This window comes from Chlorocebus sabaeus, chromosome 11, assembly GCF_047675955.1.
Source record: "Chlorocebus sabaeus isolate Y175 chromosome 11, mChlSab1.0.hap1, whole genome shotgun sequence".
In the NCBI taxonomy this organism is placed as follows: Eukaryota; Metazoa; Chordata; class Mammalia; order Primates; family Cercopithecidae; genus Chlorocebus; species Chlorocebus sabaeus.
Window position 1 is genome coordinate 102,474,190 of NC_132914.1, and position 23,499 is coordinate 102,497,688.

The 23,499-nt window shown below is 42.6% G+C and overlaps 1 protein-coding gene and 1 long non-coding RNA gene across 7 annotated transcripts in view; both read right to left on the reverse strand.

Moving 5' to 3' along the window:
* Nucleotides 1–883, reverse strand: part of APPL2 (adaptor protein, phosphotyrosine interacting with PH domain and leucine zipper 2) — a 62,124-nt gene extending 61,241 nt beyond the window's left edge. For 2 of the 4 annotated variants that reach the window (XM_073021052.1, XM_073021053.1), the window contains exon 1: nucleotides 657–816. In XM_073021052.1, coding sequence (XP_072877153.1) covers nucleotides 657–710 — 54 coding nt within the window. In that variant the 5' untranslated portion in view covers nucleotides 711–816. Of the gene's footprint in view, nucleotides 1–619 lie in introns of all 4 variants that reach the window. The other 2 variants (XM_008004504.3, XM_008004507.3) reach the window with 2 other exon arrangements.
* A 248-nt stretch (nucleotides 884–1,131) lies between these two features.
* The window catches only part of LOC140712791 (uncharacterized), an 80,064-nt gene continuing 57,696 nt past the window's right edge, over nucleotides 1,132–23,499 (reverse strand). The window contains exons 1-3 of one of the 3 annotated variants that reach the window (XR_012094583.1): nucleotides 7,145–7,243; nucleotides 2,362–2,435; nucleotides 1,132–1,306 (exon numbers count right to left, since the gene is read on the reverse strand). This is a non-coding gene — a long non-coding RNA (uncharacterized lncRNA). Of the gene's footprint in view, nucleotides 1,307–2,361; nucleotides 2,436–7,144; nucleotides 7,244–17,522; nucleotides 18,231–23,499 lie in introns of those variants that run through there. The other 2 variants (XR_012094582.1, XR_012094584.1) reach the window with 2 other exon arrangements.

The following is a 23,499-nucleotide window of genomic DNA, read 5'->3' on the forward strand; positions in this document are numbered from 1 at the left end:
TTGACTCTCATCTCGAGTGTGCTAATGAAGTTCTCTTGTGCGACAAATGGGGCAGGTATTGTATTTTTCTCTTCACTAATGGGAAAACGGTGCCAAGAGGAGGCCTGGTACCGCCGGGAAAGAGATCCAGGCTCTCTGCCTCTCATTCTGGCTGGCACAGGTCTCATCACATCATTAGGAGTAGCAGTAATAGGACTGACTCATTATCTGTACCGGACATTGTCTGCGGACAACTTTACAGGTATTTCTCATTGACTTCTCTTAACAACCCTATGAAGCAGGCACAATTATTATTTCTATTTTACAGACGACAAAACTAAGGCACAATAAGGTGGTTTTCCTGAGGCACTCAGCTACTAAATGGAGTCAAAGTTTAGATCTCGCAGCCTCAGTTGCAGTTGAGTTTGGAGGCGGGTCACGACATCAGGACTCCGGCCGCGGGGCGCTCTCCCGGTTCCCCAGCTCTGCCCCGGCTCAGGATTCAGGGCCCGGCCCGCCCCTTCCTTAGCCCGAAAGAACCCGGGGGGAGGCGCCGCGAGCGGGCCGGGCGCACTACCACAGCTGCCCGGCCGGGGGCGCGGCCGCCACCCCGGGGCTGGAGGGGCCTCCTCGGCCTTACCCCTTCGGGCGAGGGGCACCGGAGCGGCGGGCGGTACCTGGGGGCTGTCCTGCAATGCCTCCTCTAGCAGGAGCTTGTCCACGGCGGGCATGGTGCGGCGCGGTTGGAAGGACAGACGGCAGGAGATGCGGCGGCCGAGAGTGCTCCCGGGCTCTGGGCTCGGGCGACGCGGCGGACACTCCTTGCCCGCGGCGACCCCGCGCGTCCACGCCTGGCCAGTGGCCGCCGCCGCCTGCCGGCCGGCCCTCCTCCAGGCCCTCCTCCCGGCCCAGCCCCCGGCCGAGCCGGATCAACAGGAAGTGTGGCGAGCGCACGGCCGGGAAACCGGAAGTGTGGTGAGCTCGGGTCGGGACACCGGAAATGTGGCTCCCGCGCTTCCGCCTGCGCTCGGCGGCTCGCGGGGAGCGGCGGTCTCTGGATGTCACTCATGCCGCAAAGGGAACCCATTGGGTGTTTGTCTCTGTGCAGAAGGCCCTTCAAGTCAGTGCATATGAAGTCCAAAAGAGGAATTCGAGGGTGGAAAGATAAGGTTTTATCTGCTTGTGGCTACCTAGAAAGCCTTTTGAGTTAAAGGAGCGAACAGATTTTTTTCTTTTAATGGAAGGAAAAACCCACACTTCCCACACCACTTTTTCTAGATAAATTTCGACGCCCCTGAAACAGCTCTGAGAGCAGAGGTCGCCTCTCCTGTGGAAACAAGAAAAGAGGAGAAAAGCTGGATAACTGTCTCGTCTGTGATAATCAGAAATAACCACTATGGAAACCGCAGCTATCTGATGTGGGTATAATTAGGTCTCCTCCTCCTGGTTTATGTTTTGTCATTTTGGAGAATTTCATAATCAAATGTTTAAAATTAAAGGGCTAGATAATCTAGTTTTCAGTGTTGTCATTTAGAGATGAGAAAATGGGACCCAGAGAAATAAGTGATCTGCCCAGGGTCAGTTAGTAAACGCTAGAGGGAGAAGGAAGGGAGAGGGATGGAGGAAGACTGGCAAATGGAACTTGACATCTTTTTATACGGAAGGCAAGGGTTTCTGAAGTTCCTTCTTTAGAAGTCAGTAAGACTGGCCGGGCGCGGTGGCTCATGCCTGTAATCCCAGCACTTTGGGAGGCCGAGATGGGTGGATCAGGAGGTCAGGAGTTCAAGACCAGTCTGGCCAAGATGCTGAAACCCCGTCTCTACTAAAAATACAAAAAATAGCCGGACGTGGTGGTGGGCGCCTGTAATCTCAGCTACTCGGGAGGCTGAGGCAGGAGAATCACTTGAACCCGGGTGGCAGAGGTTGCAGTGAGCCAAGATGGCACCACTGCACTCCAGCCTGGGCAACAGAGCAAGACTCCGTCTCAAAAAAAAAAAAAAAAAAAAAAGAAATCAGGCAGTATGTATATCACCAAAATCAACAGAGGGGATATGGTAATATACAAATTCTACATTCTGCAGAGACCCCTTAGGTATATCACGACCCAATCTGCATTGCTGACACCTCTGACAGTCTAATATAGTAGCATGCTGCCTGATCACTTGAAAACTCCACACCGTTATTCCCTTGGTCTGACTAGCGTTAACCTGACCTGAACCATTTTGTGGCCTCCATCTACCATCTTTTCCTCCACAGATTTCTTTCTTCCCTATTCTTTCTTGCCTCCAACATACTCTGTCTTCCCTATAGGTGGAATCATGCTCACACCATATTTCTTCCCTTTCCTCTGTTTTATACTAAGTGCCATTCAGTTCATTTTACCTCATCCAGTGTCCCAGACTCTTTTCTCACTGAAATAGTCTTCCTCAAGGCCAGACTCATGCTCTTCCTTCATCCTGATTGCAAGAACAGTACAAGGATAGTATTATACCACGGAAAATAAATGTGCATATTTTAATTTGAAAATATACACTACAAGAAGTTAGTGCCCTCAGAACCCTTGAAAGGGCTCAGACAGCCCCTTGGGAATCACAGTATTTTTCACGTACTGCCTCATCTTCTAATGAAAGTTACTTTTCTTCAAATACTAGTATTCAACATTCAAAAATTGTTCAAGCTATCCCATTACTTTTGTGCATTTTATTGCTACATTATGGGCTAAACATCCTTAGTGGGATTTCTTGGAACTTAAGAACTATTTACAACGTTGTTTCTATGGGAAAATGTATCCCAAATTCAAAACAACTAAGTTACAAAACTGGATCTGGAAAGACAACACATGCCTAAATGGTTTTAATTTATCTAATTTGTTAATTCATCCAATCATTCATTCATGTATTAAATATAGGCTGCTCAGTGTTAAGCACTGTCTGCCACTTGTTTGATTCTCATTTAAATTCTGAAGGCAAATATCCTCTTCTTTGATAATCTGTGAGAAACTACAGAAGAGAAATTTTTATGTCAACATGAACATTTAAAAATGTTTCATTAAAGAGTATATCTGTTCCTATTAAACTATTATGCAGGTGGATTTTAGAAAGCCACCCCACTGTCTGAAATCCCTGGTCAGCTGTGAAGTTGGTGACAGGAAGTACAAAGATAGACAGTCTGGAGTTGTCGTGACATCTGGAGAGAGAGAGGATGAATTCTATGGAGCTGTAACTTGTGACCCATTAACGGCCAGTGGGGAAAAGGACACAGTGAGACACAAAGGACCCAGGATGGCCAGGTCAGAGAAGGCCTGGGGCTTCAGGAGTAAGAGAGAAAGGTAGGAGTGAAGAAGGCATTGTTTTGGGAAGATGCTTAGCAAACTGCATGGTAGGGCACACGCATTGAGATTCTTTCCTCTGCCGGTCAAGCCCTTTCTCCTGCCTCTTGTCTGACAAACCCAACCACAATCATCAAATCCCAGTTTAATGTGACTTTTTAAATGAAATCTTCATTTACTCCTGTCCCTGCAAGCAGAATACATTTTCCTTTCCTTGAGTGTGCTTCAGTAGCACTTGCCGAGATAATTCTAGAATCATACTTACCTCTATTTATTTCCACCTCCAACCTTCCAGTTAGAATGAGCAGGAACTTGGTCTTATGTATTTCTGTAATTAGAGTGCCTAGTACATTACCTAGCACAAAAGCAGTTGCTTGATAAATACTTATTAAAATATAATATGTTATTATAACTTATACATGATTGATACTCCAGAGTTTAAAAAGTGTTTTCATGAATCTCATTTCATTTGATAGCACAATGCTGCTTTTGCCATTAATCATTCACTGGGTAGCACTGACTGTGTGTTAGACTCTTCTCTAGAAGCTGAGGATATAGCCTGAAGCAAAAAGAAATCCTTGCCCTAATGGAGTTTATATTCTAATAGAGGAAATAATAAGAAATACAAGTTGGTAAGCATAGGATAACATTTAGTAAAGGAATAGAGGATCATGGGAAGTGGAAAGGATTCTTTGAGGTGGGTACTGTTGAGCTGAGAATTGAATCAGGGAAGCCCAGCCGGAAGGAAAGAACAAGTGAGAGGGCCCTGAGGCTTGCTCCTCTTTGAGGAGCCTCAGTTTACTTCCCTATGATATGAGAATGGCATTACCAATCACAAGTTGTTTCCATAGACACCTGTCTCTATGTCCTGCATTAGTCAAGACTTTTTAAGTGGCAAATCACAGAAACCTAACTCCAATTGGCTTAAAGAAAACATAAAAGTCTGAAAGAGATTGGATTTCTTAGATCACTTATATGCTGATGAGAATGATCCAGTAGAGTGGGGGGAAAACTAAAGATATGAGAGAGAGGTGACAATTGCAAGAACAAAGTCCTTGACTAGACAAAAAGGAGTAGAATCCAAATCACAACTGATAGTTTCAGGAGGCTGAGGCAGGTCGATCTCTGGAGGCCAGGAGTTCAAGACCACCATGGTGAAACCCTGTCTGTCCTGAAAATACAAGAATTAGCCGAGCATGTGGGTGAGCACCTGTAGTCCCAGCTACTCAGGAGGATGAGGCATGAGAATCGCTTGAACCCAGGAGGCAGAGGTTGCAGTGAGCCGAGATTGCACCACTGCACTCCAGCTTGGGTGACAGAGTGAGACTGTTTTTTAAAAAAAATGCAAAAAACAAATCACAAGGGATAGGGATGACCTTAGATAGAAACAAGCAAGGACAGTACGTTCATAGTGATACAAGAACAGTAGGTTGGTAGATTAAATGGGAGGAATGAAGACGTTCTGTTCTGATTGCGTTTATTTTTCTCAGTGAGATAAGAAGCAAGGCCATCAGCTCAATGCAATAATGGTCAGATGGTATTGAAGGTTTGAGGAGAGAGGAGATGGCATAAAATAGCCATCTTGGGGCACAGGAAGGTGAGGCATAAGTATCAGTATCCCCATTTTATAAATATTACAACCGAGGCTCAAACAAATGATGTGACAGGGCCCAAATTCTAAATGCCAGGGCTCTGCCCACTGCACCCAAAGAGAAGAAGGAAGTCTGCTCAGTAGGAAGCTTCAGAATACCTAAGCCTAGGATTCCTATCCTTTTACCTCCCAGGTGCCTACGTAGTGTCTGACTCACAACAAATGCTTTTCTTTCTTTTCTTTTCTTTTTTTTTTTTTTTTCTTTCTTTCTTTCTTTCTTTTTTTTTTTTTTTTTGAGATGGAGTCTTGCTCTGTCGCTCAGGCTGGAGTGCAGTCATGCGATCTCAGCTCACTGCAACCTCTGCTGCCTGGGTTCAAGCGATTCTCCTCCCTCAGCCTCCCAAATAGCTGGGATTACAGGCGCCCCCACCACCGTGCCCAGCTAGTTTTTGTATTTTTCGTAGAGATGGGGTTTCAGCATCTTGGCCAGGCTGGTCTTGAACTCCTGACCTCAGGAGCTCAGGAGGTCAAGGCTGCAGTGAGCCGTAATTGTGCCTGGACAACAGAGCGAGACCGTGTCTCAAAAATAAAAGTTTTAAAAGTGGGTTCTATTATTGATGATAAAAAAGGAGGAAATATCATTTTGGGGACAATAGTCTCTGTCACAGTTCCCTAGAATGAGTTAGTCAGAAAAGATTCTCTTTAGAATAGGTTTGAGTTAATGGAATAAAAGGGAAAAAATGAAATAGGAAGGAAAAAAAAAAAAGAGAACACAGTGATACACAGAGAAACAAGTTCAAGCAAAGGGTACAGAGAGATGTTCTCAAGTTCTGAAGCCTTTGGCTCAGTTAGTTACCACTCCTGTGACTCTTGGTAGGGATTAAGCCTTGACTTTCCTTTCGAACTCATAAAACAAGATAAAGTTTAGGAGAATGTCTGAGCCACAAGGTTGCTGACTTTAAACTTCTGCAAAATTAGCAACTTGGTCCTTTGCTATCCATAACTTTCAATGTGGGACTAGTCAGAGCCTGGGAAACACTCCAGAGAAATCCTGGTCTGGCCCTCATCACTTCTGGTCATTGAGCAAGAAACTCAAGGGAGTAGCGGCATGAATATTCCTAAATTTGAAACCCTGGGTTTATAGAAAAGAGTGCTAAGAATAATTAACAGATTAAGAGGAAAGTGTAGCATCGTAGAAGGATCATCAGCTTTGGAGTTAGCCCTGTGTTCAAGCCCTGGCATTGCAGTTTGCTAGCCATGAGACTTTGTACAAGTAAAGTAAATGTATTTAAGCTATCTGAACCTCAGTTCACTTCTCTATGATATAAGCATGATAATGCTTAGTATATCCTGCTTCCGTAGGCACCTATCTATGTGTCTGTATTAATCAGGATTTTTTCAGTTCCAAATGACAGATCCTAACTCCAATTAGCTTAAGGAAAACAAAAAACAGGAAGAGTGGGAGCTGCTAGTGGTGGTGGTGGTGATGGTAGTGGTTGGGTTGTGAGGGGGAGCTGGATTTTTTGGATTGTGTAACCAGGAAGGGCGGATGTGATGGCAGAAACTTCCTGGAACTAAGAAGCAAAGCCCTTGGACTCTCTCTTCACCACTCATGGAAACACATCTCTCCATGCTGTCTTTATTCTTTAAAACCTGAGTCTCAGGGTCGTTAGAACCGTATCAGCTGGCAGCTGCAGGCTCCCTTCTGGTCCGAGAGAGGAAAGGGACATCTCCTAGCTTTGGCTTCAAAAATCCTAGAGAAGAACTCTGATTACCCTGACTTCAGACACCTATCTGCCAACTTCTTGGACCCCTAGCTGTGACCGTGTGTGTATATGTGTGTCCATACCACCAGGTACATTGCTGGGCCCGGCCTAGGTCAGGGCCATACCCCTGAGGCCAGAGGAGGCAGGGTCTGTTACCAGAAGAAGGGGGATGGGGAGAGGTACTGCACACACCCAAACATGACTCATGTCTACCCCATGTCTACACATGTCTACCACATGTCCCAGTCCCAGTCAACCCATCCTTCCTCCCTCCCATACCCAACTCCCTTCCTCCTAGTCTATATCTCAGTGAAAAGCATCACCCAGTGGCTGAAGCCAGAAATCTGGGAGCCAAGCTGTATTCTTTCCTCTTGCTTATCTCCCACTTGCCATAAATTCTCAAGCCCTAGGGCTCTGCCCGCTAATTCCTCACACATCTGTCCAGTTCTCCAACCCCTCTGACCCTGCTCCAGCACAGACCTCACCAGCTTGTGTTGTTCACAAGGATTGGTCCTCTTGCTCCTGGTCGTATCTCTCTCCCCCTGCTGTAACTTCCACACTCTGGTGACAGTTATTTTTCCAAAATGATGGTTCTGTCTCTTCCCTGCCCAACATTTTTTAGTGGTGCCTCATAAGGCCAGCTATATATATAGTCTGTGGGGCCCAGAGTAAAATGTTCAGAAAGCAAGGGAAAAGTGTCGTTAGCTGGATTGAAATAGAAAGATTTTTGCTTTTGCATAGTTTCTGTCTCAACTTGTCATGGTGTTTTTATTTATTACTTAGTGTTCTAAGTAAAGAAAAATTTGAATTATAAATTATTAATATAACCTTTACTGTTCATCTTTATATTGTGCAATGCCAGTTTTGCTGAAAATATAAGAGCATTTAATGCATATGTGGAATCACTGAAGTTATGCAATTTGTATTTTCAGCCCATTGTATTTCATTCTTACCACGACAGAGGAAATGCTGCACAAACTAACCCCCTGTTTTACACTATTTCACTTCTTGATGAGTACCTTGTACAAGTACCTTGTACAAGTACCTTGTACCTGCATTGAGTCTTGCCAAACTCCCACACACAGTAGCTGCAGTGGAATTCTATGCCCACGGGGCATCATGAACATATTTAAATGAATTGGGGAGAAAAAGTGAACATACATAGTGCACACATCTCCTCTGCTCATGCTCCAGGACAAGCGAATGAAACACAAGTTCTAAGATAAAATTATTAAGAATTTCAAGACTGTCGACAGCAGAGCATTAAACCAACCACGGGGCCTTCGGAATGCAGGGGCCTAGTGCAGTAAAGTGCACAGGCCACATGCCCACGAAGCTGGTTCTGTTTCCTATTTTCTATATCACACAGCTACAAACAAAAGACTAAGCTTTTTGTGATTAGGCCGAAGCCTCATTTCTTTCCTTTCTCCTACCTTCTTTGCCCCATAGAAATCTCTGCTTCTGCAAATATGATCTATTTGCAGTTCTCTGTCACCATTCTCATTGCCTGGAATGCTTGGAAGCCCCTGCTCATCCTAAGTCTCAGTTGTTTGAAGGCTGCCCCCCTGTAGACTGCCCCAGCTCTCCCAGAAAGACTGGATGCTCTTCTATGTTTCCCTGCACTTTGATGCAGCCTGTGGTCATTAGATATTTCATTGCCATTTTTTGTGTGTCTCTTCCCAAGAGTATAAGCTCATTGAGGGCAGGAACTGTTTCTTTTCTTTTTTGAATACAGTGTCCAATAGTATCTAGCAAATGATAGGAGTTCACTCAATAAAATATTTGTAAACGGAAGGAGCAATGAAACAATGCCTGGCAGACAGTAGGTACTCATTAATTAAATGAGTCTTTTAAAAATATTCACTGAGGCCAGGCATGGTGATTCATACCTGTAATCCAAGCACTTTGGGAGGCCAAAGTGGGAGGATTGCTTGAGGCCAGGAATTCTAGACCAGCCTGGGCAACATAGGGAGACCTGTCTCTACAAAATATTTAAAAATTAGTTGGATGTGGTGGCACATGCCAGTAGTCCTAGCTACTTGAAAGGCTGAGGTGGGAGGGTCAGTTGAGCATGGGAGGTCAAGGCTGCAATAAGCCATGATTGTGCCACTGTACTCCAGTCTGGGCAATAGAGTGAGACTCGGTCTCAAAAAAAAAAAAAAAAAATCACTGAATGCCCACTATGGAATGAGACCTGTGCCATGTCAGTCCTTCCTTCCTTTAGCAAGCATTTATTGAGTGTCTACTGCATGTCAGGATCTATGCTAGGAGCTGGGAACACATTGGTGAACAAGGTAGGCAGAATACCTTCCTTCCACGACCTTACATTCTAGTTGCCTCTCAGTAAATGTCATTTCACTTCCTCTCCTTCTCACTGTGCCTCCCACGAGTAACCGGATCAAGTCATGCATATTTTAAGACTTTATCTGCTTCCATCTTCTGCTCAGGATTCTCTTTCTTTGCTCCATTCTCAGATACCAAAAGATGGATGCTTGGTCTTGCCAGAGTTATCATTTTTTTTTTCTCCAACCACTGCAGAGATCAACATAGAATGAACATGAAATTAGTCCCTTACCTGCTGCAAGAGCTGCTCCAGCTCCCGGGCCAGGGCTCAAGACTTCTCACTAAATTCTCACAGAGGTACCCCTCAGACTTGAGAAAGCCACTACAGGTTGAATACTGTTGTGCTAGTATGTTCTCACACTGCTATAAAGAACTGCCCGAGACTGGGTAATTTATAAAGAAAAGAGGTTTAATTGACTCACAGTTCCACATGGCTGAGGAGGCCTCAGGAAACCTACAACCATGGTGGAAAGCAAAGAGGAAGCAAAGACCTTCCCGACATGGTGGTAGAAGAGAGAAGTGGAAGCAGGGGGAAATACCAGACACTTAATGAAACTGTCAGATCTTGTGAGAACGCACTCACTATCATGAGAATAGCATCGGGGAAATCGTCCCCATAATTCGATCACCTCCCTCCCTTGACACGTGGGAAATACAATTCAAGATGAGATTTGGGTGGGGACACAGAGCCAAAGTATATCAACTGTTTTCCATCTCTCCCCCTCACTTAATAGCTTCTCTAACAAATTTGAGGTTTATTTATTTGCAAAACATACCATATCTGGTCATCAAAACTGCACGTGGCTCATTTGGAGTGCAGTTGGTTACAGTGCTCAACTCCGGGTAACCAGAGAGAACAGATTCGTTGTTTGATGCTTAGATTCTTGATGACATAGGTCTATTTTCCATCCTCCCCCTTTTTTCTCCCCATCCCTCAGTCCATCAACCTTCTCCCTTCATGTAATTTCAAAGTGTTCTCCAGTAGAGAAGAATGTCACGAAGACCTCCTTTATAGAAGTACGCTTACTCATACATAGCTTATTTTTCACTAACGTTCTTCCAGCTAGGATGAAATTTTTCAGGCTTAATCATGTCTAAAAGAAGAAATATTTTGGAAAGTTTCTTCTTTCCAAAAGAAGAAACTTTGAATAAACACACTTCAGAAACCATTGAGGATTTAGAAAAGCAAGTTGTAGATGTGTTTTAGGTGAAGAAGTTTCATGAGGGTCATAATTACTTTTGGCAAACCTCTGTTAAGTCCTAGGCACTGTGGAATAGCTTGGACTCCCTGAAGATACTTTTGTTGAATAGTTTGGGTCCCTCCAGGGCACATTAGAGGCTAGATTGGCCACGTCTACGGCCTCAGCCGCTCACTGCACTTCATTAATTTAAATGACTCCAATGAGCTCTGACATACTGGAAGTGAGAGTGGGTTGTTGGATCCAATGACCACTTGAAATCATTCCCAACCCACAAATGAGTTTTCATGGAATTCTCATTCCTGAATAAAGTTAAATCATGATTTTGACATACTGTGGAGGACTCAGCTCTTAGTCATAGCTCTCTGAGTCACTCTGCTCACCCAGAAGGTCACTGAAGATTTAAATGAGGCAGATAGGATTGTCCATCTCTGCTGGAAAATTGTTCTATAGCAGCTTTGCCTATCTATTACAACATTTTGGAATGCTTGGGATAGAATAACAAGAACAGCAACAACAATCATAGACCGTGATACCTGCCATACATAGAGGCCTAATGTATGTTAGATGTTGTGTTAGGTGCTTATATAATTGAGGTTGACAACCACACAAGGCATGTATCATTATTCTTATTGTGTGTATTAGGAAACAGAGGTTTATATAGCAGGTTTGAAGGTGGCATTGGGATTTGGGCTCAGATCTAGCTGACTCTGATGCCTGTGCTTTGCCCACTACATTGAACTGCCCTGAAAATGTGAATCTATATCATTGAAGAAAAGTCTTTGATACCCCAATTACCCTGATGTGATTATTACACATTGTATGCCTGAATCAGAACATCACATGTACGTCATGAATACATATACCTATTATGTACTGTAATCATTAAAAATATTTAATTCTTTTTAAAAAATGGGAGCAACGGAAATATATGGAGAAGGAGTATTCTTGTGGGAAGTTTCCTTTGATGTAGCATTTTTAGGAACACAATGTTTTTTTCCCCACATAATTGAATTGTCAGTTTGTTATTTAAAAAATACTTTTGAGGAGGATCAGAAAATCTTGGGAGAAAAGTGCATTTGTTCTTCTTAGCCTTATTAAACAGATTAGACAGAATGTAACATTCTATTCTTGGTGTGTTAAGGCCATTTTTATGAGCATGAATTGTGATTCTCTAACATGAATAGTGCTATCCCTGGAGCTATGGTAGGCTGTCTATGAGGGAGAGGGGGTTTCCTCTATATTAACCAACATGAATCCCTTTTTTTTATTTTTGTTTTGAGGGATGCCAAAGTCATCCCTCAAGACCCTACTTAATCATCTTCCTTGGAGACCTTCTCTGACCCCACGGTGGAATGCTTCTCATTCAAGCTTCACCCAGCCCTTACATACTTCCATTTGGCACATGGCCCCTTGCACTGTAAGGATCTCTTTATAGGCAGGTGTTTTCACCTGCACCTGACTGCACTGTGCTGGAGGACATCCTTACCTTGTGTGCCCCGGTCCCTGCTTGGTACAGCCCAAGCACGGAGTGGTCTATCAATACATATTTCCAGAATGAATGAGTGTTTATACCATAGATGACAAAAAGGGAGTGAATTACTTTTTCATTATGGCTGGGGGGTTGTCATTGAGGTCAGAGTAGCAAAACGTATAAATCTTTTTTTCCTGAATGCTTTTCATATTAAATATTAATTTTGGGTGTTTCACTCTCCAGTCCTCAAATGTGAAGCTGGCTCTATGGTTTCTGTGTGCCTGTGTCATTATGTATGACTTTGGTTCTATGGCTGAGGTCATTTTAGGCTGTGGGCAGACCTCCCCACCTCTGCCTGTGCTGCAAGGCTCCACTTGATCCATCCCATATTCTCTCCTCACCCATCACCCTTCCTTGACTTCCTCATAAGAGGTGAGTTTCTCTAGCCTCTGATTCTCTATAGAGAGGTCAGCAGACAAGTTTCTAGACCAGTTCTTTCTTCTCCCGTGGGTGTACACAGTGGTCATCTTGTTGATAGCAGAATTCCATTCCCTGATGATCTGGCATTTGCCGCATTGTTGCTCACTGAATTTGCAAGTAAAGCTCCCTGGTGGACAGAGGAAGGGTCTCTCTTTTGCCCCTCCCTGCAGCGAGGGTCCAGTAGTGATTAATGCACACGCTAGGAGGGAAGTCAGCCCTGTCTTTGGGCCTGTTTTGATCACTCACAGCTGTTTACTTAGCATCTCTACTGTGAAGATGATACAAGTCCCTACCTCATGGTTTTTACAAGGATTAAATAAAATCATACGTGTGAAGCATACTATCATTTCTGGCATACAATAAGAATGCAATAAAAAAAGCTACCAATTTTTGCCCAAGATTAGGGGGAGGGCAATCAGTGATATTAATACATTTTGTTTTCTAGCTTAAGGATTCCAGATGCCTCATCTAAACCTTTGAGGGAAGGTTTTTTGTTTGTTTGTTTGTTTGAGGTTGTTACAAAACACTTTGTCTAAGAAGCAGAAAAACCCAATCCAGTATCAAGATTAGGTTCAACTATTAGTAGCACAGCCCTCTTCCCTACTCCCTGAGTAACCATGGCTTAAACACACAGATTTTCTCTCTCACATAAAAGTCCAGAATTGTCAGTCTAGGGCTAATGTGGTAGCTTTTCTTCATGAGGTCCTCAGGGATCTAGGCTCCCTCTATCCTGAAGCTCCAGCATATAGCCTCCATAGGTTACATCATGGCCCAAGAAGGCTGCTCAGCTCCAGCCACTGAATCTACATTAAAGGCAGAAAGTAGAAAGGGGCAAGGAAGAAACAGTAAATGGTATTTGCTAGCTCTTTTAAGGAAGATTTCAGAAGCTGCCATATGACACTTGCACTTATATCCCGTTGGACCGAACTGAGTCACATGGCCATACCTAGCTGCAAAGGAGGTTGGGAAATTCAGTCTTTATCTTGGCATTGCCCTGTGCCCAGCCAGAAATCAGGAGTTCTATTACAATGGAGGAAAGGGAAAATGAATATTGAAATCAGTCTCTGCCGCACAAACTCATCCACTTCTCCTTATATTCATTACATTCAAGGGATTGAAGTGAGGTCCCTAAAACCTCACTGTATTCTTTTCAGTCGATCATAACAGGACTCAGCATTATGCCTGACACTGATACATATGCAATATATCTAGGCATTGGGAATGCAAAGAAAAATAAGGAACAATTCTTCCCTAAATAAAAGTGGTATAAAGGCTTCTGTGCTGTACCAGTGGTAGTTTCAGAGTATTACTGGATATGGAGGAAGGGATGATTGAATTTCTGGAGGGTCACAGTGGATGGTCTGGGAAGGTCTCACAGAGAACAGCTTTTGTTTGGGACCTTGGTGAATAAAGAGGACTTTCTTAGAAATAAGCAGATACAAGCCAAAAATCAACTGCTGGGTGCATTCCCAGCTATAGGCAAGAAATTATTGGCTCAAATATGTGAATTCAAGCAAAGAATTAGGAAAGAATGGAGAGGGAAAGTCCTTTGTCTCCTCCCACCTATGTGCAACCAAGGAACCAGAAAGAAAGAATGGAACACAATGGTTATTTTTAAATTTCAATAGTAAGACATGGCTAGGCCATTTATTGCTGTAGTCCCAGTTTTTCCTCTGAAATATTGGATACTTTTCTTGCCGAAGAACAAATCTAGCATAAGGTTAATGGGCAGAGGGCCCCATTTTTAGAAACAGGTTAAACATATTGTACTGTGGAATTCGCTGATGTATGCATGATATGAAATTTCTGCTAAAATATCTCTAAAAATCTCATTAGGAGAGTAACCAGAGATCCCAAAAAACAGCTCTAATAATGACAATAAAAGCAATCTCACCTAGTTTATTATTACAAATGGGGAAATGAAACTATGAAGTTACGTAGCCTAGCAAAGTCATGGGGCATTATTACAGAAGGAGCTCAGATTTTCTCGTTCCTATGAATGTTTGGTTCCCTCAGTTACTAAACCTCTTTTGCATTCGGACATATAGTTATCTCCTACACTGCATACATATAAGGTTTCAAATTACACTTTGTTTTCTGTTTGGCTCCAATGTACATAAAAGTTCACATGTACAATCTGAAAAAACTTACGATTGACTGTGCCAAGTCTTGATGTCTTTCTTCATGCCTTTGGATAACAATGTAAACAACTGGGACAGTGCTGTTACAAAACTAAAATTATAAATGTGGAAGCCATCATATGTCAAAACTGGACTCAACATATTCTGAAGGAATTGCTTCCTAAAAGAAAACAAAGTAACTCTAGTTCATCAGAATCCAGGGAAGAAGAGAAAACCTATCCAGCCATCTGTAGTACAGCTGAGTCTATGACACATACCTTCCCGGGGTTGCTTTGGGAGCCTCAGAGAAACGTGGAGTACATCCAAAAGAAAAATACAAGGTCCGTATACAAAATATGCTACACTCAGCAGGAAAAATAAGGGCAAAATAAAATGCTGGGTTTTCTTTTTAATGCTAATAAACGTGAAGGGCCCATTTTGAAATAATTTCATTATGTGACTGTCAAGAAAATGCCATAAAAGTCTCACAGACATAAATAACTGCTACCTTCACTTTGTAAAACATCTTGTTGCCCACTGATTTTGTATTCTAGCGGGCTTAATGCTTTTTCTCTATCCTTTTACTTTTACTGTTAATTCTCTCTGCTTTTACATTTTTGAGGAAAGGGTTTTCATTTCACAAGTCAGGTAGGGTTTTCTCAGTGTTTTGGATTTTCACATCCTGGGAACTTTTGTTTTTGACTGCTAAGAACCCATCAACCTCCTGGCCAGGGTCTTCCTGTACCTGAGCTGTGCCCAGGTTTCCAGTATAAGAGGTTGCAAGGTGACAAACTCAGTCTGAGGGGCTGTGTGGCATTGAGCATGCAGATCCTGGGTTTGACTAGTGCCACTGCCACTCTGTGTGATATTGGATAACTGACTTACCCACTCTGTGCGTCAGGGGCCTTGTTGTAAATTGAGGGTAATGAGAGTGCCTACCTCATGAGGTTATTGAGAGGATGCAATGGTTGGCTAGCCCATTGTGAGTGCTAGGGATATATTAGCTATTATCATTATTGCATTCTAATATCCCAGGAAGATATTTATGTTTGTGGCACATATTCCTTAATATGTTCTTTAATATGATGTGTACTGAAGTGGAGAGTTCAGTTGTCAAAGTTGAAAGATCTTGGTTTGAGACTCAGCATTGCCACATTCTAAATATGTCACTTTGGGTGAAATATGGAACCCGTCTGGGCTTCAGTTTTCTCAACCATGAAACGTGCAGGGGATGGGGAACTGGATAATTTCTCATTCATTCATTTAACAAATATTTGTCGGACACTTAACATTCATCTCCAAAATCTATGTGATTGTGGTAAGCATTTTATATGGACTCAATATGATCCCAGGTATTTGCTAGTAGAGTTGTTTGTCAGGGGCTCTCCCGTGTCACATTTTTCTCATGCAGATGAGCAGTGGATTTAATGTTTCTGTGGCTTAGGGATCTCTTTGGGTATCTGGTGGATGTGGAGCAACCTCTCCACATGCTGATGTACACACAGGCTGGACAGAATTTGGGCACAACCTAGGGGCTGGCTGACAGCTTTGCAGTCTATTTGTGGCTCTCTGGGGCCCTAAGAGCAGTGTACAGATTGAGAGTTGGGCCACTCAGATTCTGCCTAGCTGGGAATCCCAGGAATCAGTAGGAAAAGAAATATGGTGGCAGCTACCCATTTGAAGATCAACTGAATAAGACACTAAACACTAACACAGGCAGAAAGGTCTCTGTCAACCAGTTGACAACTCCTGCTACAGGTGAAACCAGGGAATGAAAACTTTTTTTTTTTTTTTTTTAATTTTTTTTTTTTTTTTGAGACGGAGTCTCGCTCTGTCGCCCAGGCTGGAGTGCAGTGGCGCAATCTCGGCTCACTGCAAGCTCCGCCTCCCGGGTTCACGCCATTCTCCTACCTCAGCCTCCCGAGTAGCTGGGACTACAGGCGCCCGCCACTGCGCCCGGCTAATTTTTTTCTATTTTTTAGTAGAGACGGGGTTTCACCATGGTCTCGATCTCCTGACCTTGTGATCTGCCCGCCTCGGCCTCCCAAAGTGCTGGGATTACAGGCGTGAGCCACCGCGCCCAGCCGAAAACTTTTTTTTGTCTTTAAGTCTTGCTGTGTTACCCAGGCTGGAGAGTAGTGGCGTGGTCATAGCTCACTGCAGCCTTGAACTCCTGGGCTCAAGCACTCCTCCTACCTCAGCTGCCCGAGTAGCCGGGACTACAGGCACGCACACCACACTTGGCTAATTTCTAAATCTTTTTGTAGAGGCAGGATCTCACTATGTTGCCCAGGCTGGTCTCAAACTCCTGGCCTCAAGTAATCTTCCTGCCATGGCCTCCCAAAGTGCTGGGATCACAAGTGTGAGCCACTGCACCTGTAAGGAATGAAAAACTTAAAAAATGTGGTATATGTGGATTTTCTAACTCCCATGCTCAAACCCTCCCATGTTGCCATTACACATGCTATAGAATCCAAGGTCCTCTCCATGGCCTGCAGGGATGTACCTGGTCGGGCTCCAGGCCTCCTTATTTCACTCCAACAATGCCACCCTATTGTCTGTTTCCAAACACATGCAGTAGGCTCCCTTTCCTTCTGTTCGGGGCTCTCTCAACCTAGATCTTCTCATGAAGTCTTTCTTGTGACTCAGGTCTCAGCCCACTGAATCTAAAGTACTTCTCAGACACTCTCTATTGTGTATGTTTCTTCTATTCCCGCCACTTGTCACCATCACAGTTCCCACATTTATGTATATGTTTATTGTTGGTTTTCAACTTGAAGGATGTACTTCTCATGAGAGTAGGAGGGACTTTGTCCCATTCCTTGCTGTATTCTCAAGGTTGAGCAGAGTACCCAGCATGCAGTTGGAGCTTGATCGGAAGTTGTCAGTTAAATGAATGAATAAATACATGGGTGAGTGAGGACAGTCATTGGGAAACTTGCTCTCCTCTCCATCCTATTAGGTTAGTGCAAAAGTAATTGCAAAAGTAATTGTACCAACCTAATAGAATGGAGGGTACAGCAGGTTTACTGACAACACCAAATGCTGGCAAGGATGTAGAGCAACAGGAACTCCCATTCATTGCTGGTGGGAATGCAAAATGGTACAGCCACTTTGGAAGACAGTTTGGCTGTTTCTTACAAAAATACACGTACTTTTACCATATGATCCAGTAATTGTGCTCCTCGGTATTGACCCAAATGAATTAAAAACTTATGTCCACACAAAAACCTGTGCATGGATGTTAATAGCAGCTTTAATTATAATTAACAAAACTTGGAAGCAACCAAGATGTCTTTCAGTAGGCGAATGGATACATTGCTTTTATGGCAAAAGTCTCGATTACTTTTGCGCCAACCTAATAATATCATGCTATTAACAGAGGAGGCGGCGTGGGGTGAGGAAATGCCATTAAGAAAGTCTCAGATGAGTCTCAGCATCAAGGTGATGTGGCACATTGAGGAACACAGAACCTGAATCAGTCTGGCTAGATTCAGTCCATAGTTCTGTGATGTCTGGTAAGTTCCTAAGAGCACCATATACTGATTGTGCCACTGGAGCTATGGGTAAGTTCTTTAAACTCTCTGCAAAATGGAGTGATAGTAAAAGTACTTGTTATTGTTTTGAGTACTAAATGCAATCATACATACAAAACTCTTAGAATAGTGGCTAGCAGGCGGGCATGGTGGCTCATGCCTGTAATTCCAGCACTTTGGGAGACGGAGGTGGGAGGATCGCTTGAGCCCAGGAGTTGGAGATCAGCCTGGGCAACATGATGAAACGCTGTCTGTACACAAAATACAAAAAATTAGCTGGGTGTGGTGGTGTGCGCTTGTAGTTCCAGTTACTTAGGAGGCTGAGGTGGGAGGATGACTTGAGACCAGGAGATAGAAGCTGCAGTTAGCCATGATTGCACCACTGCACTTCAGCCTAGAAGAGAGAGTGAGACTCTGTCTCAAAAAAAAAAAAAAAAAAAAAAAAAAAAAATTGCTATTAGGTCATTGTTTGTAAAACTTTAAGCCTCTGCATTCATGTCCACCTCATCATCAGCTTTTCCAAATGTTGAGCATTGCCCAGTAAGACAAGAGCCTGCCTCAGAGGTTCTCAGAATTCTCCCCATGACACACCCATGTGCTATGGAAATTTCTAGGTTCCTCCCATTTGGCTTTACTCCATCCCTTTCCCTCTTACTAAAGAAAGCAATTTGGAAAACAGGTGAAAGATGAAGTTATTATAAAGATAATCTTGCATCTTTTTAAACTTAAGAATAAAGTGTAAATCATTAGAAAACTTGATTATTTGTCAAATGACCAAGACAAATGAGACTGAAAACCACTGGCCTTCATGGTGTGCTTAGCAAGAAAGGGATTGAAAATGAAATGGGTAAGAAAGCCCTGAACAGTAACTCCTGTGGTCCCAGGCAGTAGCCAGTGACGTTACCTGGAAGTGTTACAGAACCAGCTCCCAGAGAAGGACTTTTCGTGAGTCCCACCAGGAAGTGACACTGTTTCCCAAAAGTAATAGAATTGGATCCCTTCCCCTCCACAGGGGAACTGCCAGAGCTGTGTCCTCAAGCAAACAGAGAGAGATGTTGGATAACCCCCTCTGGGATAAGTAGTACATCATTGACACTTTGTAGGGCTAGCCTTCCTCAGCAATGTAAGTGATGTAAAAAATGGTGCTGAAATATGAACAACAAGAAGATATCACTACACACCTATCAGAATGGCCAAAATCCAAAATGCACACAACACAAAATGGTGGGAAGGATGTAGAACAACAAGAACTCTCATCCATTACTGGTGGGAATGCAAAATGGTACAGCCACTTTGGAAGACAGTTTGGCTGTTTCTTACAAAACTATGTATACTCTTACCATATCATCCAGCAATTGTGCTCCTTGGTATTGACCCAAATGAATTAAAAACTTATATCCACACAAAAATCTGCACATGGATGTTAATAGTAGCTTTAATAATAATTGACAAAACTTGGAAGCAACTGAAGTGTCTTTCAGTAGGCGAATGGATAAATAAACTAGGGTACATTTAGACAATGAACTATAATTCAACGCATGAAAGAAATGAACTATCCAGCCATAAACAGACATGGAGGAAACTTCAAAGAATATTATAGAGTGAAAAAGCCCATCTGAAAAAGGCTACATACTGTATGATTCCACCTATGTGACATCTAGAAACGGCAGAACTGTGAAGAGAGTGAAAGTACCAGTGGTTGCTAAGGGTTGCAAGGAGGGAGGAATGAAGAGCAGAACCCAGAGAAATTTTAGGGAATCCAAAGTGTCCTGTAAGATACTCTAATGGTAGGTACATGTCGTTATACATTTGCCAATACTCACAGAATGTACAACACCAAGAGTGTCAACTATGGACTTTAGGCAATAATGAGATGACAGTGTAGGCTTGTCCATTGTAACAAATGTAGCCACTCCCGTGTGGGGGGTGTTGACAGTGTGGGAGGCTGCGTTGTGGGGGGCAGAGACTATATGGGAGCTCTTTGTACTATCTATTCAATTTTGCTGTGAAGCTAAAGCTACTCTAAAAAATCAATTCTACTTAAAAAACCCTGTAAATTAAAGCTTGAAAAATCCATGGAGCAGAGATCTGGAATAAGTAGCGCCATGCAGGAAGTCCCGTCCCAGCGTATCAGAGGGGTAGACACAGAACGTCAGCAGAACAAATCATTCCAGCCCAAAGATCAGAAGGAAAAGACTTATCTTGACCAATCCTTTCCTTAGGGTTCATTTCTTAGGGTTGCACTTCCTTTGTGAGGAGGGAATGGGAAAATGATAGTCAGACCCCACCAAGTGGTGGTTTATGATAGAATTGTATTAACTAAATAATAAAATGTGTATAGTTCTCCTCTCTATTGTGTTCAATTGCACTCTTCATTTTGTGGTCTTTGTAAAACCCCAAAAGGAAGTCTTTGGAAAGCCATAGTTATGGATCTATATATCTCAACTGGGTTGTGTGACTGTCTCAGTTTGCGTTCTTCCCAAACCAGACCCAGAGACAAAAATTTGAGTATAAGTCGTTTATTTGGGAAGTGCAGGGAATACTGGTAGGAAAGGGGGATGTGACACAGGAAAGGAAGCTAGTAAAGACTCCATTTAAAAAAAAAATTTATTATTATTATTATTATTTTTGAGATGGAGTCTTGCTCTGTCGCCCCAGCCTGGAGTGCAATGGTGCAATCTCAGCTCACTGCAACCTCTGCCTCCCACGTTCAAGCAATTCTCCTGCCTTAGCCTCCTGAGTAGCTGGGATTACAGGCGCCTGCCACCATGCCCAGCTAATTTTTGTATTTTTTAGTAGAGACGGGGTTTCACCATGTTGGTCAGGCTGGTCTTGAACTCCTGACCTCAGGTGATCCACCCGCTTCGGCCTTCCAAAGTGCTGGGATTACAGGCATGAGCCACCATGCCTAGCCGAGGCTCCATTATTAAACCAACCACTGCTGTGGGCAATTGAAATGTAATTTTACAGGGATGTTCTGAAAAATGGCATAAAAAACATATCTCAGAATAATTCTTCCTGAGTAGCAAGTGGCTAGGAGAGAGAGATTTGGAGGGCTATTGGAGTGGAGAGAGGCTGTGGTCATTTCCTGGTGCTTCTCTGCACAAGCATATGTCAGTTAGACTAGCTTCCCATGGTTCCAAAAAGAGCCTCCAGGCCCTAAAGGCCCACACTGGGAGCTGTGTCAGCTGGAGCTTAGTTAGTGAAGGCTGTAAGCAGGACACTGGTAACAGTTGCTACATTAACCACTGCAATCATCTAGGTGTATCTGGTTCCTATCCCAGCCCTACCATTACCAGCTGTAAGATCTTCAGCAAATTTGTAACTTTTCTTAAGACTCGGTATTAAAGCTTAAGAATTAACACCAGCTTATGAGGTGGCTGTGAACATCAACTAAAAAATGTGTGTCAAGTAAACCCTGGCACATAGTTTCAATTTATATATATGTGTGTGAGTCTGTGTGTGTGTTTCTGTGTTTGTGTGTACACACAAGGACACAACACACATAGTTCTTGGAGTAGTAAGACAAGAGACTGCTTTCATTGAATGTAGCTTTAACAAGGCTCACTTAGACCTAAGAGGGCCACATATTACCGACCACACTGGAAAAGACCGATTTTTATGTCAGATCATCACCCCGTTATTAAGCATACACAATATCAACAGGATATAGATTGGCACTCCCAGGGCTTTAAGAAACTTTCGAGAAAGTAATACAAGAGAGAACTTCTATAGCTGTCAGATGGCTTCCTGGCTCTCTCTGCTCTTAGGCTATGATTTGGTCCTATAAGCAAGACCCAAGTCAAGCTTTTCCACTAGTGGGAGAGTGACTCTCCTCTCCTAGCAATGGAGATGAGGAAACAGAAGGTGCTATAGGTTTCCAAGGGAACTGTTTATCTCAGATGCCTGAAGGACCTTCAAGTTCTCTTCTCAGATGTGGCTGTGGCTCACTCCACTGCTAAAACAATGAAATCTGCCCCTGAACAATAATTGTTTCATGGAAAGAAAAATGTTGTCAAAAGAAAATCTTCATTGTATTGCAAAATCTCTAAAAGGACCAGATATAAACTGTTGATTGACCAGTGTGCTTATTTTTCAAATGGAAAAATAATACCTTTTTTTAAAAAAAAGTGACCTTTCATACAAAAGATATTGAAATTTTACAGGTTTTTCTTTTTTTTTTTTACTGAGATATTATTGAGATACTGAGAAAAACCTTGTATTAAAAACCCTTTTTGGCATGAAAAAAGGATGGATAATAGCTGCATTTGGTTGGCCCTAAAATGTTAGGATTCAGAATTTGATTTGGATTTTAAAGTCAATCAATCTTTCCGTCAACATTACCAAAGGTCCAATTGGCAAGAGTATAAACTAAGAGAAGGCAAAATATTTAACCAAAGTTGATGGTTATTGAGTTTTCAAAAGAACATCACTTTCTAACAGTTGTTCTTGAGAAAGGTTTTGCAATATCATCTGGGTATTTTTAAGTAAAGGACCAAGGTTTGGTTTCTGGTTTGAAGTAAGGGCAGTTTGAGCCAGAACCAAGAAATGTACTGGTTCACTTTTTACAGTCTCTTCTTATCCTACACTCCTATGGCCTGATTGCAGCGAGGGATATCTTGAAAAGCTACCAGTTCAGTGGGTCTCCTCTGGGCATTCATTAGTATACCTACTTTGTTCGTAGAACGATTTCTTTCAAGCCTGGAACCAGAGTTGATTTTTGTACATGCAATTTCTCCTAACACATTTCAATGTTTTGTTTCTCAGGATACATTTTAATCTTTCATAATTTTAGCCTTTTGACTTAGTCACCCCAATTCTTCAAACTATCTCTACGTATGATACCTGAGGTCTTATGCCCTATTCTGTTCAGAGGAATGACCAGACAACCCAAACCTTACAGCTTTCCACTTACAGACTCACTTAAGACCTGCTCAAGTGGGACTGAGATTTTCTAATTGCTTCTCTATTTGTCAGAAGTTTGGTTTTTAATCCCTGTCTACTGGGTTTCAAAGTTCATGCATTTTCTTTATATCACACACGTCTCTTTTCGGGTGCAAAACTGAAAGACAACAGCCTTTGTATTTTTGATGAGTGTATGACTAATGCTATTGCATCTGGATCAGAAAATAGGAAATTCATAACAAATGGCCAGTAGTAATCACCTCTAAAGTACTTGAAATTGGTTGGGAGAAATGTTCAGAAGCTTTCCCAAAATTTTCATTTACCTCTTCTAGTGATTTTGATTTTCCCAACATAGATATTTAAGACTTTTTAAATGTTCCTTATTCATTGTATTTGCTTTCGTATTTACTTTCATTATCATCATTGAAACATCTTGTTCCTGCTATTTTTTCTGCAAATAGGTGAATTTGAACAACATCAAGGCATAAATAGGCCTCTGTGGGCTGATCTGGGAGCCCTACCACTTAAAAATTGTTTCTAAGAGAAAACATGTTCCAATTCTAAGTAAACAAACAAATTAAAATATAATCCTTTTCTACATTGGACATGGCTGATTTGTGCCAGATTAAGAGTATAAATTAGAAGCAAGACTGGCCAAATTCAAATTCCAGCTCTGTTTCCAACTAGCTGTGTCATCCTGAGCGAGTTTCTTAACCATGCTGAATCTCTATTTTCCTTTCTTCTTACCTGGAGGATATAGTGCCTACTGCAGAAGGTT